The following is a 22,408-nucleotide window of genomic DNA, read 5'->3' as shown; positions in this document are numbered from 1 at the left end:
TGAACTATAGGGTGAAACCCTTTACAGAACATTATCAAGTGTTCAGCAGTTTCTTCCTCCTCTCCACACGCACTGCATACTGTGTCTACACCAAGGAGGATACATAAAACTTGCTAGAGTGGAAGGGGCGCTGTGCGAATGAAGCCAGCCGCCGCCATCTTGCCAGTGGCAAAAAACGTGCTCAGCGCCATCGCGAGCTGCTGATTTCGTCCGTTCTTGTTTCACCTTGTCGGCATGTAAAGACAAATGGTTTACAATGGTTGCCTCTTGCGTCGTTTACGGATGTGCCAACAAATTGAAAAAAGGTTGTGGCCTCACATTCCACCTGTAAGTACATGAAAACGTCTTCAACATAGCCATTCCGCGCTCGTTACTAAAGGGAGCTATAGCTGACGCGATCTAAGCGTGCAAAACATAACAGTCCGGATTTGTTTTACAGGTTTCCTGAAGATCCCGTAACGCGGAGCCTCTGGGAGTGGGCCGTTCGCCGTGAGAAGTAGAATGTGAAAGACTGAGATTACTTCACTATGTGAACTTCGCGCCAGAGTGCTTTGACCACCTCTTTGACATTGAAGGGAAGCATGTGAAATGGGGTTATGAAGTGGCATTGAAGGCACTTCAACGTGAAGAAGGGTTGTGGCTCGGAAACAAGCTTACGAAAGTCCACGTCCAATGGGAAAAGCAAGAAAATGAAGTTATGATATGCTGTACAACTGATCGAGTGCCTCAGTTGCCGACGCTTTGGACTTCTGCGAACAAAAGTTACAGCTGCCGCAATTCAAGGGTGCTAGCACAAGATCTACGTTTATTAAAATTTTTGATCGCTTGTTTGACATCTTAAACTCCAGGAACCCGCTGGCAAGGTCGTACAAAGCGCCCCTTCGGCAGGGGAACGAAACATTCTGGAAGTCGTTTTTTGCGGAGACTCGAGCGTACATAAACGGGCTGAGAGATCCGGCAGTGACAGAAGGACTGAAAAAAAAAACAAAAACGGATTCATTGGTTTTTGGATACGCATGGCAAGCACGGAAATAATGTTTGACAGACTTGTCAGCCAGGGTCAGCTGAAATACTTACTGACACACAAACTCAGTCTAGACTATGCCGAAAACTTCTTTGAATCAATACGTGGACGAGGCGGCCATAACAACAACCCAACAGCTTCACAGTTTATGGCTGCATACAAGTGTCTATTAGTTCAGACGGAAGTCATGTCTTCAAGTTCTGGACACTGCTCCCAAGATGTTCTCTCTGTATTGAATGCAATCACTCCTGCAGCCATGGTAGATCCAAGAAGCAATCTCAATGACATGCGCAAGGCCCCAGTCATGCAGCCCGATGACCACGACAATACGCATCGCATTGACTAGCCCGAAAGCTTTTCTGCTTATGTCGGTTCCGTTGTGCCACACATAGAAGGCTTCATTTTTCGAAAGGTCGAACTGCAACTGCCTGTGAAGAGTGCATAGCAGCCATGCACTCAGATGAGCTGACACCTTTATTTAAATGTAAAAGGCAAGGTGTTCTTGTTTCACTGTCGCGAGATGTCATTAGCCTCTGTAAAGAAGTCAAGGACTGAGGCGGCTACCGGCTGAATGCGATTCCATCACAACGGTGAAGTCAAGAGGAAAACACCTCATCCTGAAAGTTCTACGAGCTTCCTCCGAGAAAAACTGGTTCCATAAACTAGAGCAGCACGTCCTAGGCTTTGATACGCTTGATAATTAGGTTTACAGTTTGTGCAGGCAAATCGCCGAACAATACGTAAAAGTAAGGATACAGCACTTGACGAAGAAAAAAAAAAACCGAGAATCGGTCAAAAGTAAGGTGGGACCACTTTTGACAAGGGCAATAATTTTCAACCACCAGTAGGGCACCTATGTTTTCGATGATGTGTTTGCTTTAGGCACCGCTATTTGATGCATGCGCACTTTAATTGAGTTCTCTACATGCCACTTGGCCGCGTACAAGTCGCAATAAACATTTACAACCAGAATTACTTGTTTTCGTTGCTTTATAAAAACATGAGTCACTTCACCCGCAGCGCGATGAAGCATAAATTTGCAGCGCTCGGCTCTTGTTGTTGTTAGTGGTTCATGAGGAAAAGGAAGAAGGCACCTAATTTCTGTCTGCCTACAGGTGACACGGCACAGTGCCTTTGGGGTGGGGTGGAGGGGGATGAAAGAGGATTGGAGAAATAGTGTTTGGTGTGTAAGGAGGGATGTCCGGTCCGCTTCAGCGCGAGCAGCAGGCCGTCGGCAGGAACAAGAGAGCATGGCTCCTGGGATCAGCGGTAGGCAGCGATTCCTGACTCGGCTCTTTTCTGCCACTGGCAACATGGCCGCAGCACGCTCGGCGCGGCTTCACTCTCTCCCGTAGCGGCGCATAGGCGGCTTCCACTCCAGCAAGTTTTATGTATCCTCCTTGGTCTACACCTTCGTATTTGGCCCGATATGTCTTGGTTCGCAATACTCCCGTCCTGGCCTCAAACAGTAGAGAACTACCCCGAGTATAATCATAGATCCTTTCTTTGGCAATTTCCTGCTTAAAAGTTCGATAGATCTCTAGTGCGGACTTCTTAATCATGCCCAATCTCCACATGTCCGTCTCCGTTTCCTTCACTTTCTTCTTAACCGATAGTTCTTTTTGGTTTGGCCACCTGCGGTTTTCTAAGTATTTACCAGTCAATTTCCTGGTTCGCTTCCTCCATTTTGTATCGACATTCTTTATGTACAAGTAGCTGAAAACCTTCCTAGCTCCACTTCAGTGAACTAAAAGAACTGTAGCTCAACACTTCTCCCCCATTTCTCTCAATCGGTTCTCAAATTTTATTTCGCTGCTAGCTTCCCTGCCCTCAAGTGATGTCCATCCCGTATCACCTTGTTGTCCCTGATTTAGTGCATTCCCGTAACTCCTAAAGCAAGCTTACCTATTCCAAGTTGCTTAATTTTTAATCTTGCTTAAACTTCTGATCTCATGCACAAGACCGCATTGCCGAACGTCAGCCCAAGAACCATGACCACTTTCCATATTCCTTTCACAACGTCACACCTATTCTAATTCCACAGTGCCCTATTTTTCATTAGTGCTCCATTCCTGTTACCTTTAGTCGTCACGTATATTTAGCGTTCCCTTAGGTACTCCGTCCCACTGCTTATCCATACGCCCAGATATTTGTATTTATCTGTTATCTCTAGCGTGACCTCCTGTATTCTAAGCACACTAGCTTCGTTATCATTAAAAATAATGAGTGCTGATTTTTTTTACTGAATATGAAATCTAACCTATCTCCCTCATTACCGCAGATGTCCACCAATCTCTGCAAGTCAGTGCAACAGTACCAACGCCTCCTAGATTTCTCGTGCCTGCCGGATTATCAGCGTTCACTTGGGAAGTGGCGGTCGTCGGAACTATGGTGATGGCGCCACTCAAGTAGGGGTGTCTACAAATAGATTTTTTCGTTTTCGGAGCTTATATGCAACAAAAATAACGTATTTTTTTTAAAAAGGCGTAAACGTAATCATATATTCAACCCTACGTAAGTGACACAGTCATTCAACAAACAACTTTTTTTAATACAAAGCATCCTCTGAAATTAGAAGCAAACGCCAAAATTGCCGATTTTAAAGGCCAAGTACGAAGACCGTTATGGATGGTTGGATGGATGGATGAATGTAGCTGTACCCTTTAGATTGGGCAGCGGCTACTGCCACCTAGCCGTAATACTTAGTTAACTAACCATTAGATTTATATTTTTTTTCCCTTTAAATAGTGAGGTTGAAGATTCGTACTTTGCAGTGAATGGTTTAATTTTCACTCGTGCCTTGACTTTAGCCACCAATCAGATGACCTCCTTCTAGTTAAGTCTACCCGCTTAAAGTCTATTTATCCCTCCCTGTTCCTAAACCCCGGTGCTTTGAAAAACTCTGCGCCATCATCCTGAACTATAGGGTGAAACCCTTTACAGAACATTATCAAGTATTCGGCAGTTTCTTCTTCCTCTCCACACGCACTGCATGCTGTATCTACCTCTTCTTATTTGGCCCGATATGTCTTGGTTCGCAATACTCGCGTCCTGGCCTCAAGCAGTAGAGAACTACCCCGAGTGTTATCATAGATTCTTTTCTTGGCAATTTCCTGCTTAAAAGTTCGATAGATCTCTAGTGCGGACTTCTTTATCATGCCCATTCTCCACATGTCAGTCTCCGTTTCCTTCACTTTCTTCCTAACCGATAGTTCTTTTTGGTTTGGCCACCTGCTGTTTTCTAAGTACTTACCAGTCAACTTACTGGTTCGCTTCCTGCATTTTGTATCGACATTCTTCATGTGAAAGTAGCTGAAAACCTTCCTAGCCCAACGCTCCTCCCCCATTTCTCTCAATCGCTTCTCAAATTTTATCTTGCTGCTAGCTTCCCTGCCCTCAAATGATGTCCATCCCATATCACCTTGTACTCCCTGATTTGGTGTATTCCCGTGAGCTCCTAAATCAAGCCTACCAATTCTACATTGCTTAATTTCTAATCTTGCTTGAACTTCTGGTCTCATGCACAAGACCTCATTGCCGAACGTCAGCCCAAGAACCATGACCACTTTCCATATTCCTTTCACAACGTCATACCTATTGTAATTCCACAGTGTCCTATTTTTCATCACTGCTGCATTCCTGTTACCTATAGTCGTCACGTATATTTCGTGTTACCTTAGGTACTCGGGCCCATTGCTTATCCATACGCCCAGATATTTGTATTTATCTGTTATCTCTAGCGTGACCTCCTGTATTCAAAGCTCGATCACTACCTTCGTTATAATAAAAAATCATAACTGTTGATTTTTTTACTGAACCTAAAATCTAACCTATCTCCCTCATTACCGCAGATGTCCATCAATTTCTGCAAATCTTCCTTGTTTTCGGCCGTTAGCACTATATCATCTGCGTAAATTAATGCTGGTAGTGCCTGATCAATGAGTTTTCCTTGTTTGACTAAAAAGAGGTTGAAGCCAAGTACACTTCCCTCTAATTTGGCCTCTAATCCTTGTAGGTACATCATGAATAACAAGGGTGACAGGGGACACCCCTACCTAAGTCTCCGTTTCACCTCTGTGGGCTTGGATACCTGTTTTTCCCACTTTATAACTACCTTGTTACTTTTATAGATTTCCTTTAAAAGATTAGTGACTCCATCTTGCACACCCAGTGTGTCTAGTATTCCCCACAAATCCTCTTCAACCACGCTATCATACGCTCCCTTGATATCCAAAAATGCTAGCCGCAGGGGCCTGAGTTCCTTTTCTGCGATTTCGATGAACTGCGTCAGTGAGAACAGATTGTCTCTTCCAACCTCCTGTGTTTCCGAAACCCATTCTTTAGTTGCCCCAGCACCCCCTCATACTCTATCCATGCCTGCAGTCTTTCCTTTATAATCTGCATCGCCAGCCTCTAGACCACTGATGTCACTGTTATAGGACGGAAGTTGTTTATGTCATCTTTGTCCCCCTTTCCTTTATAGATCATGCTCATCCTGCTAAGTTTCCATCCATCAGGGAATTCCCTATCGAATAATGTTCTTCTGGCTGCATTTCTCAAAGTCTGTTTAGACTTCGAACCCAATGTCTTTATCAGCATAATTGGAATGCCACGTGGGCCTGTTGATGTACTACTTGGAACCATCTTCTCAGCCCTTTCCCACTCTCGTTGTGAAAATGGAGCCATTGCGCCACTTGATCCATCCCTGTCTATTGTGGTGCATAATGCACTTTGTTGAAAATTTTCTGTCACCCCTGTTCTTATATATTCAACATCTTCGTCTCATTCTAGCCTAGCACCTTGAGCTGTAGTTATAAACCTCTGCTCTAGGTTTGTTTCATTTCTTAGGGAGTTGAGATGGTTCCAAAATTTCGCAGCTGCCTTTCTGTACTTTTTATGTACTTCTCCAAGCCACTGAGCCCCCTTTCTTCTAATCTTTTCATTAATCAGGAGGGATGCTGCCCTTCTAGAGCTTAGAAATATTTCCCACTTTCTTTCTACATCATCTGTCGGTTCACCCCGTTGCTTAGCATGTCTGTGTTTCCTAGAGGCTTCCTGACGTTTTGCTATGGCTCTCTTAACTTCCTCATTCCACCAACTCTTGGGCTTGTGTCTTCTTTTCCGAGGTGACTTGTCACGTGCCTGAGCAAGCTCTAGCCCAAACAGTCTAATCAGATTTGTGTATGTCCACACATTTTTATTATCCTCAGTGAATGCTTTCTCAATTTGTTTAGTAGCAATTTATTTTTGCCTTTCTGAATGAAAATTTTTTCCCTGTAGTTGCTCATCTTGTCTCCTTCCCACTTTCGCTGCACTTCCAAAACTTAGCTTGATGCGTTTGTGATCACTACCCAGACTTCTGGAGCCACCTTCATCTATGTGCATTCCCCTGAGCTTATCATACATCCCATGTGACATCAATGCGTAATCTATCGTTGACTGCAGCCTTCCTTCCTCCCATGTTATTTGCCCTTCACACTTCTCGGTACTGTTGCAAATGATCAAATCATGCCTTTCACACATATCCATGATCATTTTGCCTGTTGAGTCAGTATACCCATCTATATCTGCTATGTATGCATTCATATCTCCTAGTATAATTATCTCGCACTCTCCTCCTAACTCCTGAATGTCATTTGATGTACACTATACCATTGCCTGGCTTTCTTCTCTGGCCTTTGCTCCCGTCCACAAGTACACAAAACCAAGTAGTGTCATTTGCCCTGCCACTTTCCATTTTAGCCATAAATGTTCCTTGCATCCTTGCTTGACTCTTTGCCGACCCATGCTCTTACGTATAAATGCACCAATTCCATTCCCCTTTTTGCTGCCTTCTGTTCTATTGCAACATTCCTATACGTAGTCCGGATTGCAGGGTGGTTGCTCCAGGTCCCGAAGATGTCTCTTCACAACCCCATATACTATCAGCTCCTCTTGCCTCAACTGCTCTTCTATCTCTTCCCACTTTAACATATTCCTGCCACCCTGCATGTTAATATAGCCTACGTCTGATTTAGCTCGGCCCTTGTGCTTACGTCGATTTCTTCTCTCGCGGTCTTCGTGTGGCTTAAATATTTGTGCCCCTTTAGGTCCGTCTTTGGCTCCACTGTTGGCCTCAGGGCTCGGCGTCTCCCTAAAAAAGCTATGGCTTGGCGACCCATTCTGTTACCGACCCTCCTGCCCGTCGCACCACTGTAGTGAATGCCATCCTGTGCAAAGGGGCGAGCGCCGGGCTCGTACACGTCTTGGTAAACGTCGATTACGCTGTATCCGAGTTGCCGGCTCAAACCTTTGATCACACAATTGGCCTCCACTACCCTCCTTCCAATCACACGAGGCTGCCCCCCGACCTCTGGGACTGTGCATATGGTCACATGCACACTCCCAGAGGCTTTACGGAGCTTACGCATCTCATCCTCTAGCTTTCTCTGAAGGTTCTGATCCTTGCCCTTCAACACATCATTTAGCCCAGTATGAATAATGACCAGATTTTCGCCCTCCATGCTGTTTTCTACAACCTCCTGAGCTTTTGCCAGTGCATCCACCATGCTCTTCCCCGACTGTGCCTCCACCCTGACTCTCCCATCTTCCTTCACTGTCTTGAAGACGCCATCTCTAACCTTGGTCACGTTAGAATCCCCCACCACTAGGACCCTTCTACGCTCCAATTGCTGGCTTCCTGTTTGTGATGGCGCCCCTGTTTGCTTCACCTGTTTCTCTCTCTGCCGTCTGTCCTGTGGTTATGCCCTGCTTGACAACTGCTGCGCCACCGAGCTGTATGTTCTCGGAGCCTCCGTGCTGTGGCCAGACACTGCGGGCCCCTGACCTCCCTTCTCGCCTTTTCCTTCCCGCCTGTCGCCTTCTCCGCTACCCACGCCTTCCGTCTCACCCCGCTCGGGGCCGGGGCAAAGCGCCATTAGCTCCTTTACCCCCTGCTCTAGCTCGGTCTGCCCTTCCCGTTCTTTTCGAAGGCCGCCCTTCATTTGCTCTAATGGGCTGGCGGTAGCCTCCTCCCGCTCACGCGACGCTCTGAGCTCTTTTTGGAGTTCTATCCTCTGCTCCCGTTCCGCCCTAACCTCCCCCTGAAGCCCCTTGATGCTAGCCTCCATGCGCTGCACGGCCGCCTTCAGTGCCTCGCACAGTCTGCACACGAAGCTCGCCTTCGGCGCGTCGGCCAAACTCATGAATGCTGTCTCATCTAAGTAGCACCAGCGCTTGCATTTTTCGCACTGCACCAGCTCACTCTCACTCGTGGTCTTCCTAGCCTCCTTAGCCATCGCCCACCCAACCATTTGACCGAGTGCCCGACAGGCCTACGTTCAACCCTAATCCAGCCACCTCCGTTAACTCTTTTACCTCAACAACTGTTTGAAGCTGCCGCCTACACCGCACACATACGTGTTAAATTTCGCTAGTAGCCTCTCACTAGGTCCCCTTCGTGTTCGGCTCTAGCTCTTTAACAACTAACCGGGCGCCCCGACCTTCTTCAAAACAGCCGCCTAGCCCGTTCACGTGGTCAACGTCACTACAACGTTGCCCGTGTCCCACACTTACAGTACTCGCAAGGCAAGTTATTGAATAAAAGAGAAAATATAATAATGGTGTTCACAAACACAAAGAAATAAAGGAAAGCTAACCTCTCGTTGCACACTGCCTCTGCACCAACCGACCTGCTCAACGTTGCACGACCTTCACGAACTCTCCAGCGCACAAGCCCACGACGGCCATGGCGCACCGGCTGGTGCTTCAGCACACCGAACCGACGGAGCTTCAGATTGCAAGTTCTCGGGAAGGGTTGGCGGAGAAGCTGCTAGTTGTGCTGAACTCTGGTCTCGCCGCATAGACTCGGTGGACAGAAATGACTCCTTGTGACCACATGCTACAATTACACTGGCATTTCCCTTTACATCCCTCCTTTTCACATTTTACGGGGAAGATCTTTACAAGTTCAAACGTCGGGGCAGCCTCACTATACGACCACTGCTAGTCCGCTTCACAGTTTCCCGTGGCGTTACTTCTGGTTGCATGGGATCTTGCGGAGCTTCAGATTGCAAGTTCTCGGGAAGGGCTGGCGGAGAAGCTGCTAGATGTGCTGAACTCTAGTCTCGGCGCATACAGCACAATGCGACAACGTGTGATCCACATGCATGTTACAGTTAGGTCACCTAACAGTCTCACTGCCCCGTTCTTTGCAATGGCGCACTTCCTGATGCCCTTTGTGTAATAGGGCAAAAATATCCAGGTGCAAGGCTGATGGAATCACAAGTCGTCGGTCCAGCAGAAGGATGCTGTCGTGCACACTCAGCCTGTCCCTTTCCTCTCAAAACGGAGTGACCTGCAGAGACACTTTTGTTTTGTTGGGCCCTCCTTTCGTGCAGAAGGACTTCCCAGGCACATATTTCCCCACATACTGATAGCGCATCGGTTTTATCCGCAATCGTTGTATGCTAGGTGACACGAGCTCTAGGTTCTTGTTACCCAGAAGCGTAACCAAAGGAAGATGGTTTGTCTCTATTTCGAAGGTGAGGCCAAAAAGAACACTGATCGTATCGTGATACAGCCCAAGTCATGGCGAGACATTCCTTCTCCGTCTGGCTATAGCGCACTTCTGTGGAAGTGAGCACTCTCGAAGCGTACGCAACGGCCCGTCGTTTACGTTCAGGCTGGTCTTGCAGGAGTACCACACCCAGGCCATAGGAACTGGCCTCCGCGGATACTACTATGTGGCAGCAGGAATCGTATTTTGTCATGCACGTGTCGGAGCTCAGCAACAACTTCAGTCGTGAGAAGGCAACTTCTTGACTGGGACCCAAGTCAAGGTGCTGTTCTTGTTCAAAAGGGAACGAATGGGCTCTATGGCATCGGATAAATGAGGTATGGAGCGGGCGATGTGGTTGGCCATACGAAGTAACCATCGTACTCCACTGACGTTGGTCAGTGGCGGCAGGTCCTTGACAGCCTTAACCTTGTCTGGGTCTGGTAAAATCCTGTCTGCTCCAAACACTACACCCAGGAACTTCACTTAGGTGACTCGAAACGCGCACTTATTTTTGTTGAGGGTGACAGCGTCTTCTTCCAAGCGGGTCAGGACGGCATTCAGGCGCTCGTCGTGCTCCTGCCAATCTTTGCCGAAAATTAGAATGTCGTCAATCATATTCACGACTCCAGGCAAGCGCTTAAGAATTCTTGACGTTAACCGTTGGAAGTACTCAGGTGCTGTGACAATACCGAATGGGAGTGTCTTGTAACAGTACCGACCAAATGGCGAGATAAAAGTCGTCAGTTCTTGGCTGTCTGCATTCAGCTTCACCTGATGAAAGCTAGACCGTGCATGCAACTTCGAGAACACCTGTGCTCCATCAAATTGGCCAAGAATCTGCTCCACCGTTGGCAATATGACGAGATCCCTTTCAATTACTGCATTATCCTTCGTCAGGTCAACACAAATCCTGTAGTCACCAGATGACTTGTGCACGACCACTTCGGACCACTTCGGGACCACTTCGTTGGCGTCTCTACCTTCCGTATGACATCCTGCGACTCCAGTTTCTCCAGCTCACTCTTGACAACGTCGTTTAAAGGAATTGAAATCCACCGTGAGACACTCAAGGAAAATGGATGGACGCCGGGTTTGAGGCATATGCGGTATTCAGCTTGCCGAAAATTTCCTAGTCCCTGGGAAACTTTTGCTTTAGGGGAATTAACGCCCTTGGCACAATCTGCGAACTGAACGACCCCAAGGGCTTCAATTGCAAGCAGCCCAAGTAGGTGTGTACGCTGACGGTCAACCACACAAAATGTTTGCACTATGGCTTTGTTGCGCCACTGTAAAGTTGCTTTGAAGGTACTGAGAACTTGAGGAGTCTGTTCACCAGGGCCTAGACTTCCCCTTCAACGGAATCTAGCACCCACGGTTGATCTGGGAAATACAGCGAGACCACTGACACTTCTGCGTCAGAGTCTATCTTATACTCGACCGGGTTCCCGTCAACAAGTATTTCCGCGTACCTTACTTGGCGTGAATTCACGTTGTGAAGTTCGATAGATCCGAGCAGGTCGTTTCTGTTCTTCATACAAACTTTGGCAAAATGCCCTACCCTTCTTTAATGGTGGCACACTGTGATGAGTGAAGTGGCCGTGCGTGATCGGGAAGATAGAATTGTGTTTGAAGTGCGCGCCACAGAGACAGTCGAAGAAGACGACGCAGGAAAATCAGGGTAGAGGGGTGGTGCGAAAAAGAAGGAGTGAGGCAGAGGTGGCTGGAAAGAAGAAGCTCTGCTTAGGACTTCCAAAGTATACTGCAAATGCAGTGTTATACCTTGAAGCACGAATACCAACCTTATTATGTCGCTTTAACATCCTTACTGTGCAGACCTTTTTACGACTATATGAAGCACCGTTTAACCCTGAACAAATTATTTTTATTTCCAATCCTGACCTATTCTTCTCCGTGCATTGGCCCAGATTTACCAAACCACAAATAGTATTTGTTCAATCGTTACTTGAGCCCCTAAATGTACACGTTCGTGATCTGATTTCTTTAACTGAGCAACAAAATTCTCCAGAAATTGTTTACCATGATATCTTTCCAACTCACGCTAAGCTATTACCTACAGGCATTTTAAATGGTTTATTGCAGGACCATTTAAGTACTCTGCCAACAAATGTCATTATAGCAACGGACGCATCTCAATCATATAAAAAATCAGGCGTTGGAATATATTGCCCCGTACTTGATTGGTCATTTTCACTTCGCTTACCGGATTTTCTTCCTGTCTTTCTGGCTGAATTCATGGCAATAATGTTAGCTTTGCGAAAGGTAAATATTTCCATTCCAGTCGTAGCAATCATAACTGATTCATTATCAGTGTGCTCTTCTCTGTCCGCATCTGGTCACTCACCTATAGTGAAATTTTTTAAATCGTTGATCCCCTGTAATCTCCGAAGTATTCATTTAATCTGGACACCAGGGCACAAAGGTTTGTTGTTAAACGAAATAGCTGATTCTCTTGCGAAGGCATCCCTTTCGACACCAATTATTCCTATTTTCCCTCATACAGTATACATTACAATGGCGCGATTTCGCACACTTAAAATCAGGCAAAATTTATCTGACCCTGCACTGACGACTTCTCCAGAGTACAAACACTTGTTATTTCCCTGGCGCAGTGAACTGACTAATTCAAGGATGATGGAAGTTGTCATCACGAAATTTCATTGCCGCGTTACCTCCCTCAATTTTTACTTGCATAGATCAGGCATATTGAATTCCCCTACGTGCATTTACTGTAATCAAGAGGAAACGATCAGTCATTTTTTATTACATTGTCGCCGTTTCGATTTATTCAGGCAAAGCATACTAGCACTACCTCTTCAAAGACTGGGCTTGCAACTATCACAACCTGATCTTCTTTCATTTGGAGCCTCTACACTGGGTTTCTGCCACAGGGATGTTTTATTCGCCGTTCAAGAATACATCACTGCGACTAAACGATTTTCTTGCTAAATTGCTGTCTCACTACTTTTCTTCTTTCTTTTCTGCAAACTTGACATCGGTGTTTCAAATCAAAATTAAGTTACAAAAAAAAAATTGTAGGAATGACGCAATGCTGAAAGTTTAGGGGCAAATTCACCTTATAATCGGCCGATCCCCTTCTTTGGGTACGAGCCATTTGCACAGGGAAACAACAACAACAACAAGCAAGGTTGAAGAACCAGGGCGTGGGAGCAGTGATCCGTCGGGTTGCGGACTCGAGGTCTCAGCGGGCTCCCACCTGGGGCCATACCAGCCGTCCTTGCAGTTCGGGCCTGGCGTGGGCGAAACGTCGCCAGGACGTTTCCGCCAGGCGAGTCCGGCACCTACAGCAGCAAGCGCCAGCCAGCGTTCGAGATAGGCATGGCAAACGCCATGCGTGCTCCAGGTCAACGACCTCCGCAGTGAGCCGCGTTCTCGGCCGCGGCCGTCATTGGACTTACCAGGCTACCCTAGCGTCGGCCGTTCCTTCCCAGCGTTGAGTTTGCCGCCGGGACTTGACCACCACCTTCCTCTCCGGTGAACTCTTTCTGTTTTTATGCCCTTGTAACTATCACACCGGTATTCCAAGCATGTCATATTTTTTCCCTTACTTCATTTATTATTAGACATTTCGTGTCTTTTGAAAATTCATTTTTTTGTGTGATTGCATAAACTGCCTCGTTACTGCCCGATGACGATTGAGTCATCGCAGGTTTCCGTACAGAAACACGAGCGTCTCGTCTAGAGCTTTGTCTCTCCATACAGCTCGTTACACACACCAATTTTTCGGGCCGGGCAGTCTTTGCGAGGGTGTCGCTGACGCCCACAAAAGCGGCATGATAGCGCAGCCAAGTGTTCAGACTGATAGCGAGAACGGGATGAAGGGGTGGACGCATCATTTCAACGAGCCAAATTGATGTTCAGCATTCCAGCAAGGGCGTTATGCGCAGTCAATCTTTGGCGGGATAATAGCTTTCTCTGCGTCTTCATGAATTCGGGATTGGTACAGCGCTTCTTCGGCGGTAAGTTTTTTGCAGTGGCAAAATTGTTCAGACAGTCTCTCGTCACTTATGCTCACGACAACTCTTTCATGAACAAGATCGTCCTCGACAAGCGAGCTGCTGTAGCTGCAGCGCTTCACCAGGTTACGTAACGTCGTGAAAAAGTCATCTACAGATTCGCCTGGCTGCTGAATGCGGCGGTGAAAACGGCGACTTTTGTATATCTCATTCACAGGGAGCACGAAGTGCGAATACAAGTTTTTTTTGACAGGTGTGAACGAAGAGTCTCCTGTGCCTATACCCAAACGACAAAGGAATGGATCTGGTTTGCGATCCCATACAGTAAAGAAGTGTCCGTACTCAGGCCCCATCAATGGTATTGTGCAGGCCGGCCACGAAGGCGTAGTCTTGGAACGTTGCAATCCACGTGGGCCATTTTTCATGGTTAGAAAAAGTGAAGTTTGCTGGAGGATGCAGGCCAGATATGCCCACCCGAACGTTGTTAACTTTGGCTTCGGTGGGGGTCGATACCACGTCGTTAGGCATGTTGGGTTAATGGCGTGATCCCGCTTCTTACACCATGTTCAGCCCGGGAGCCAAGAAACGAGGCAGACAGCTGGCAAGCGGAAACCAAAACAACTTTACTCCCTCTCTCTAAATCCCATATATACACTCAGTAGACACCAGTGCCTCCTTGTGGCCCCATGCTACAAGGAACACTGGCAGTGCCCTCTACACAATCCATCACCATCGGCAGCTTCATCCCTTGGTCTAAAGATCGTGCACCTACGGAAAAAACTCACGGCGTCATGTACCGGATCGCGCCAACTGCCCTATTTCCTACATTGGAGAAGCCAAGAACTTCCACGAAAGAATGCGGCAGCACAAGAATAACCTCCGCCAGTTGAATAGAGGACGGAGCGCAGTAGCAGAACACTGCGAGCGGATTGACCACCATATGCGTCCCGACGACGCGATAATTCTGGCAAGAGAAAGAAACCCTTGCCGGTGGCTCCTCCTCAAATCCTGGCAAATTCAGCAGCAACAGGAAACACCAACTGCTCTACGGTGACATCGCCCTCCCTCTCCTACCAGGGCTTGCGAAAAGTCATGGCAAGCCTTGCACTCATCCTCAATCCTCTTTCACCCTCTCCACGACACTGTGCCGTGCTCCCGATAGGACTGAAGAAAACCACGTTTTACCACGTACCCATAAAAGCTCGAAGCAAGAACCTTTCAAGCCCACCAATCGTTTAAACGGAGCGGAAATAAATATCAGTAGTTAGTTACGTGCTTCCTTTGCTTGCATCATGAGCACCGATCCTCCGCCTTTGAAAAAGCGAAAAATACGTCAGTGCACGTTCCGGAAAGAGTGAAGATCTCCACCCGAATAGAAGAGCTGGCTCCTGCCCGTAGAAGACGATGCCACAGCCGCGATGTGCGCCATATGTGCAAGCACATTTACGGTTAAATTTGATGGCATCAGCGCTGTGAAGCATCATACATCAACGCAGAAACATAAACAGAAGAACCTCGCCTCGAAACAGTCGGCTACAGCCAAACGTTCTTTGTTCTAGCCATTTCTAGCGCAGAAGATAACTAGACTGCTGCGGAACTGGGCACCATATTCCAAGGAATTAAGCACAACTACAGTTACCTGTCAATGAACCGTGGCAGTAAGTTGGCACCGAAAGTCTTCTCGGATTCAGACATTGCTTCCAGAATGCGACTCGGAAGAACAAAGATGGAACAACTCGTGAGAGATGTACTGGTACCTTCCGCGGTGGAGTGCATAGTCAAAAAACGTCGTCCAGCAGGCCGCAACCTTCCATTCACTCTCTACACTGACGCTTCCAACAAGGAAAACGGAAAACCTTTTCGTATTGCAGTGCGTTTCTACGATGCGAGTGGTGCCGAAATAACTGATGCTTTCATCGACTTTTGTGAGCCGGCGGACGGAACCTACGGTGGCATCTGCGAACTTAGGCAACAAAGGAGGTAGGCCTTTCTTTGGAGCGAGCTGTAGCGTATAGCGCGGATGATGCTTCTGTGAATTATGCGAAACTTAACTCAGTTTTCCAAAGATGCAGAAAGATCAGCTGATTTTGTTGAAGACCAATTGCAATTGCCATGTTGTGCGTAACACTGAGAAGCACGCAATCAAGTTTTAAAAGTTGGACGTTGAAACTCTTGTACTAAAGTTACTCAAAGAATTTTCTTCTTGCTCGAAATGTGCAGATGAATTGAAAACTTTCTTTTAGTTTTGTGATCAGGAATATAGCGAAGTTCTGTGTCATATTTCGGTCCGCTGGTTAAGCATGTTTACAGCCTTAGACAGATTAATTAAGAACTGGACATACTTTCTGAGTCAAGGAAAGGAGGAGTGCGAAAAAATAATCTGGAGATTTATAGGCCACCAAGCCGAAGGACTTTTAGAGAGTGTCACGCTTCTGGAGTGCTACATATACTTCATGCACTCGTTCCTTGCAATGTTACATTCAGCAATCCTCACCCTCGGAAAGAGCCACCTTGAGCTGACAGAACTTTACGCTATAATGACTAAGCTCAGGAAACAGCTGACCAATCGAACGGATGATATATTCTTCGGTGTCAAGCCTAATCTGGGACTTGAAATATTTCCTTGTAGATAAGTTGCAAAGCTGGACTTTGTGAATGTCTATGACAGGGCCCTTGCGTACCTCAAAAAGTGGTTCAACATCGAGGACTCTGTTTAAGATGCTCGCCGCATTAGATCTGCGCAAAGGTGAACCCACTTTATTAATGGTAATAAATGCGAGCAACCTTTTTGGCAATGATTTTCAAGCGGAAGGAGACGAACTCTACTCAGAGCTTTGTCTTTTGAAGGATGCTCTGCCTGGACTTGTAAATTAGGACGAGAAATCAAGCTCGGTGTGGCTGAAGTTTTTAAAATAGGTTAAGTGCCCCTTCTTGCAGAAGCTAATGGAGCATGTGTACTCCATTCCCTGCAGCAATGCGTTCGTGAAACGCATCTTCAGCGTAATGGGAAACTTGTGGACGTATGAAAGAAACCAGCTAAGCGTGTCAATGATTAAAGCAGAACTTAGTGTACGGTAGAATATTTTGTATAGCTGTGAAGAATTTATAAAGATGTCGAGAGCACACAAGAAGCTCATCCGATCCGCTAAGTCAAATACTAAGTACATATTCATGTTCCGCGAATAGGAGAAGGCGAGCACATATGATTTCTCTATATATTTTTGAACAGTGAACAGTGAACAGTGAACTTTATTGACATCATGTACATAGTACACACACATAGTACACAATGCCGGAGGCCGGCAGAAAAAGCCATCGCAAGGATAGCTTGACGAAGCTGCCGGCCCCCGTTTTGGCACCAGAGTACAAAAGTGTTCTCAGTACATAAAGAAAATGTACTGAACAGATAAACCACTTAGTACAGGACCCGAAGGAAAATGTGAGCCCACTACAAATAACCACGTCTTGCGTACAAACCATACACAAAAGAAAAATATACACCAACGGATGTACTAAATAGCTCAGTACATATAGATTACCTTCATAATACATGCATACAGATTAACATAACTTTGTAATTTACATAGAGTACACTATAGATATATAATTGCACAAATCATTCAATACACGACCGAAAGAAATATCAGAAAAATATGAGGTGGTTACAAATCGCCATGCCTAGCGTACACCAACATATTCTCTATAGTTGACACTCATAGGCATGCGCGAGATATTATATAGTGTAAATGTAATTATTTGCAAGAAAGGAACGTATTGCATTGAAAGTGTTGCTTTCCCTGCTGAAATTTAAATTCGTATAAAGCATTTAGTAGCCTCGGAAGTCTGTTTCCTAACGTATGTCGCCCATATGTTGTTCTACAAGTTTTAACAGTCCAAATTTCGCAGTTTCGCGTTTTATAAGGCTGACAATTTCTTTTAAGGTTGGCAAGTTCAGTCAAGAATACATGTTTCCCCTTTAATTCTTGTTTATAGGCTTTCGCCAATCTAAAGTTGTACATCTTCTCAAAAGGCATTACATTATACTTTTCAAACAACGGGTAGGTGTGAAAATGTGAAGGCACGTCCTCTACAGCACGTAGAAATCTTTTTCGTAGACAATACAATTTTTGTATGTTTTCTTGACTAGTGGATGCCCAAAATAGATGGCAATAGTTAACTCTTGAAGAAAATAAAGAGTTGTAAATAATATCATTACATGTCTCGGAAGGAGACATGTAATGAGACATGTTTTATGCGTTGTAAGTGCACTGCTCATTATTGCATGTGTAGCTATGCATGCATTGTATACTTTTTAAAGGAGCACTGAACAGCTCAGAAAAAAATGACGAAAACGTCGAAATTCTACTCGGAAGACTCGGCTATTCCGATAAACAGACTTTTGAACAGTTGGCCGTATTTTTGTTTGCGTGCGGCGGCTGTACGCCAGCGCAAGCACCGCGGTTGAAAGGTGCACGCGTTCGTGTCCATTACCTCCCTGTTTCTACCTCTCCTTTATAATCCACTCTCCCCCTTCCACAAAAACGGAGATGTTACGCCTTCTTTCGGGGCTTTATCCAACTTGGGAACATTTTTCGCTGCAGGTGCCGCTCGTAGGGCGGGCTGAGCGGGTTGAGAGACCCGGTTGACCGGAATGGCGTTGTTGGCACGCCTGTTCCAGGCACGGCCGTTCGAGGAAGTGGAAGGCACGCTATAGTTCAAGGCGCGGCGGTTAGTGAACAATGCTATAAGTTCATCATTTTCTGCATGTTTCTGTCTGAAATAAAGGTTATGTCTACAAATTCAGCACACAATTTTTTAGTTTGGCTGAAAACCTCGGGGGCAAAGATTTTGTTCAGCATACGTAATACTTTAACGCTCGTTTTGAGTACAAACATTCTAAGACTGATGATATTTGTGCGCTTGCCACCAGAGGTTAATTGATTCACTCAGTGCTGTGTTTGTTTGTTAGTGGACATATTATGTTGATGTTGAAGGCGAATAAAATAAATGTCATCGCATGTCGAAGATTTAACATGGACTTTGTTTATTTTTCCACGCAACCTCAACTTCATGACACCCCGCTGACGGGCCGGTTTTTTTTTTCAGGAAAAGTGGCAGCGCTAACGCCGACCCAAGCATCTATTTGTCTTCGGCAAGAGGTCGGCGAGTGGTCTGTAACTGACTGCGAAGTGCTTGGACTAACCTTGGCAACCAACGTAAGGCCGGTCTTGAAGATTGCATTGACCTCACGACAGCCGATGTTGCAACACAACGTAGGCCCGACCGAGTTGACCGACGAGCCCGAGTGCGTGCCGCACGCGGGTTTACCATGGCCTGACCTTACATAAGCGTCGATTTACCGTCGGCTGCAGGTTCGTCGCCAACGTTCCTTGCTCAGCATATTTTTGTATTTTGTGCACATTACAGTGGCTAACTACACATGTAAGACGAAATAAATGTTTCTAAAGTATGCACTTGTTAGCGTGTACGTACGTAACGCACAATAAAAGAAAGACGAACGTAAGTTTTTCCACTTTATATGTTTATTCCGCAGCTGTATAAATGCACTAGGTTTTCATGCAACATTGTTCGCATGGAACGATTTGCAGCAGGCCTTGTACAACTCAACTATATAATCGATGGAGTGTTATTTCTGCTAGATCAGTTCTGTCTTTTGGTCAATTTTCGTGCTCTTGTCCATCAATACGTGTTTGGTGTGCGACGTTTTACCACCAAGATGTGACGCTTGTATCGTTATGTTAATTGCTGGGAAGAGCTGAAAAGAACAAACAGAACGATTAGTACTTTGAGAAAGGCAAACTATTTACAGTCGCATGCGTTTATAAGCTCTATTCGTGAAATTCGGCAAAACATTTTTGTGGGTATATACACAAATAAAAAAAATGTGCACTTACAGTAATTATGTTAGTGCGTTGAGATTCGGAAACGTGCTTGAAGCCCCAGTGTTCACAGTTTTCAAGTAGTATGTCGCTAAAAAACAAAGAGTACAACAAATAAATTAAGGACAACACATCTGACCTCCAAGGCGGGCCAGGCCGATAGTTTTCAGTCGGCGTTTACAGCCTGTTTGCGACCTAATGTAGCGTGAAAAAATTGCATAGTACTTCTGCAACCAAGCTTGCATCTTACCAGACATCCTTTCCGTGCGGTGAGATCAGTGCATAACGTTATCCCCACATTTTGCAGTGCTTGTTGCAGTGATACCTGAAGGTAAAAAAAAAAAAACAATATTTGTCCTGCTCTTTCAATATAAACAAATGAACAAAAAGTACAAAATGCGTATATGTACCCATGAACAATCAACGACGACTGATACAACCGCCGTTCACCTGAACCATTTTTTTCCATCAGCTGGAAGAGACTACCGAATTGACACATTAGTTGCGCAGATAAAACTGATTTTTGTCAAGAGAAAAAAACTGGCAATGCATCGGGAAAGAAAATGCTACTTACGAGTACGTATGAAATCCTCAGCGGCGGGATGCGGCTGACACACACACACACACACACACGCACATGCACACACACACACACACACACGCACACATGATAGAACACATGACGCAACAACACTTCAATTTCGCCTTCGTGTGTGACCCGCACATCCGCGCAGGCACTGTTCAAGGCATACCACACACCATAACAAAGTTCCACGCACCAAACAATCCTCGCGTCATGCTTCTAGTGCACAACACTAATTTTGACTTTTTCCCTTTACACGTAACAGATTTGATTGTTGCAGTAAAGTGTGAAAGCCTTGACCAAACATTAATACTGATTGCTGTGTATGCACCGCCGCAAAGACCTATTGACCCAGTTCTGGATGAGTTGCAATGTGTAGTTTCATTGATTACAGATTGTACTGTCATCATAGCCGGAGATTTCAATTCTAAGCATAGAATGTGGGGGCCAGCTATAGGGGATGTTCGAGGCTCTCAAGTAGTCCAATTCGTGACGGCGAATGACTTAGTCATATTGAACAACCCCAACTCCCCTCCAACTTTCACAACTCCGTATGCAGATTCATGGATAGATTTAACCATGGTTTCGCATGACCTCACTCGCGATGCTTACCATTGGAAGGTTCTCCAAATTCCTACTCTCTCGGACCACAACTACATTGAATTCTCGTTCTCGCAAGCACATACCAGCAGTGCTAAACGATTGACTAATCTAGGAAGAACGAAAATTCTTAACAAATTAAAGGACGATACTTGGTTCACAAAGATAATCGGCTGCAACATTGGGTCACCTGAAGCCATAAACATGGTTATAGACAAGTTTTATGCGATATACTCTGCTTTAAGCCAACGTTACTCAAGACGCATAACATCGCGTAGTAATTTAGGTAATGGTTGGTGGACACCAGAATTGACTATTGACCGTAAGCGTGTTCGGGCTATGCGACGACGATACCAGCGAACAGTTCTGACCCCGTTCTTCGAGACATGTATCGCAAATTGTACGTTGATGCATTCTCAGCCTACAAGGACAAAATCAGGAAAGCAAAATCATCGTTTGATAAATACATTTGTGACTTTCTCACTAAGAAATGTTTATATGGTGATGTTTTCAAAACCGCATTTCAAAAACACCACCAAGTAACTTTTCTTCCTCCTCTAGATTTACCTAACGGCACTCGCACAGCTTCTGTAATGGAGTCCGCCCGGCTACTACTCGACACATTGATAGTAGTGGACAGCTGTTCTGAAGATAACATGCACCACACTATCATGCGTAACATTGCGGCTAGTCCTTACCCGTGGCATACTTTTGATCCTCCTTTTACAATATCTGAGATAGAGTGCGCGATGAAACAGGGTAACTCACACTCTGCTCCTGGACACGACGGATTAACCTACTCGTTCATTAAAGGATTATTTGAATACCATCCTCAATTTTTCTATTTTATCTTCAATACCGCCTTAAGAATCGGACACTTGCCACAGGCTTGGAGAAGAGGGAAAGTAATATTCATACCAAAGCCAGGACGTCCGCTCAATTCGCCTAATGCATATAGACCAATAGTTATGAACTCTGTATTCAGTAAAGTATTAGAAAGACTCTTAAATTCTCGTCTGTATTATTTCCTGCACAATAATAATCTTCTTCACAATAATCAATACGGTTTTACGCACAATAAAAGTGCTACTTTAGCACAATACACACTGCGAAGCAAATTGGCTGCATACAAGGCAGCCAAACTTCCTACCATACTCATATCTCTTGATTTTGTAGGAGCATTCGATAGTGTTTGGCATCCTGCAGTCTTGAACTTTTTACGCAAGCACAGGTGTCCACAAAACTTGTACTTTCTACTCAAATCCTTTTTATCAAACCGCACTGTAACTTTTTCAACCAACGTTGCAGAAGAGACAGTTCGTACAACGATTGGCAGCCCGCAAGGATCCCCTATCAGCCCGCTACTGTGGAACATAGTAATATATAGCTTACTCAATCTTCCCGTGCCACCCGACGTACACATACAGGCGTACGCGGATGATACCATCATTGTTATCACAGATAAGTCAAGACTCCGATTACAAGCAAAGGCTGAGCATGTCCTGGCTTTGATATCTGGTTGGGCACGAGAACAAAAAGTTACCGTAAGCGCCGAGAAGTCGTTCTTCGTGTTCTTTAATAACGGACACATGGGTACATCAAAACGCTGCCCATCTATCCGCATGGATGGCATTTTTCTCAAACACAAGAAAGAAATTAAGATTCTAAGCATATTATTTGACCCCTCTTTAAATTTTCATGCCCACATTGACTATATTAAAGGAAAGGCTGAAGTGTCCACGTCCCAGCTACTCGCATTTGTTAAAT

The 22,408-nt window shown here is 45.6% G+C and overlaps 2 protein-coding genes and 1 long non-coding RNA gene across 4 annotated transcripts in view; 1 reads left to right on the top strand and 2 right to left on the bottom strand.

Moving 5' to 3' along the window:
* The window catches only part of yip2 (yippee interacting protein 2), a 263,544-nt gene that overhangs the window by 181,230 nt on the left and 59,906 nt on the right, over positions 1–22,408 (bottom strand). The gene's annotated exons all lie outside the window — the stretch shown is intronic.
* LOC119181400 (uncharacterized) lies at positions 20–19,082 on the top strand. Its single transcript, XR_005111202.2, has 3 exons — positions 20–327; positions 18,160–18,286; positions 18,665–19,082. It is a non-coding gene; the product is annotated as an uncharacterized LOC119181400 (long non-coding RNA).
* On the bottom strand, positions 5,028–14,086 carry LOC142784466 (uncharacterized). The gene is made up of 2 exons (XM_075882844.1): positions 14,033–14,086; positions 5,028–7,758 (listed from the first exon to the last, which is right to left on the bottom strand). The coding sequence occupies exons 1-2, from the start codon at positions 14,084–14,086 to the stop codon at positions 7,027–7,029; spliced, it is 786 nt and encodes a 261-aa protein (XP_075738959.1). The 3' UTR covers positions 5,028–7,026.

This window comes from Rhipicephalus microplus, unplaced genomic scaffold (assembly GCF_043290135.1).
Source record: "Rhipicephalus microplus isolate Deutch F79 unplaced genomic scaffold, USDA_Rmic scaffold_14, whole genome shotgun sequence".
NCBI lineage: Eukaryota > Metazoa > Arthropoda > Arachnida > Ixodida > Ixodidae > Rhipicephalus > Rhipicephalus microplus.
Note: the sequence above shows the minus strand (reverse complement) of the source record. Positions and strands in the feature narration are given on the sequence as shown.

Coding starts and splice junctions, on each gene's coding strand:
- LOC142784466 (XM_075882844.1), bottom strand. CDS start 14,086: ATGCCTAACGACGTGGTATCGACCCCCACCGAAGCCAAAGTTAACAAC. Junction 7,759..14,032: donor CCAAAGTTAACAACGTTCGG/GTGGGCATATCT, acceptor GCATAACCACAG/GACAGACGGCAGAGAGAGAA.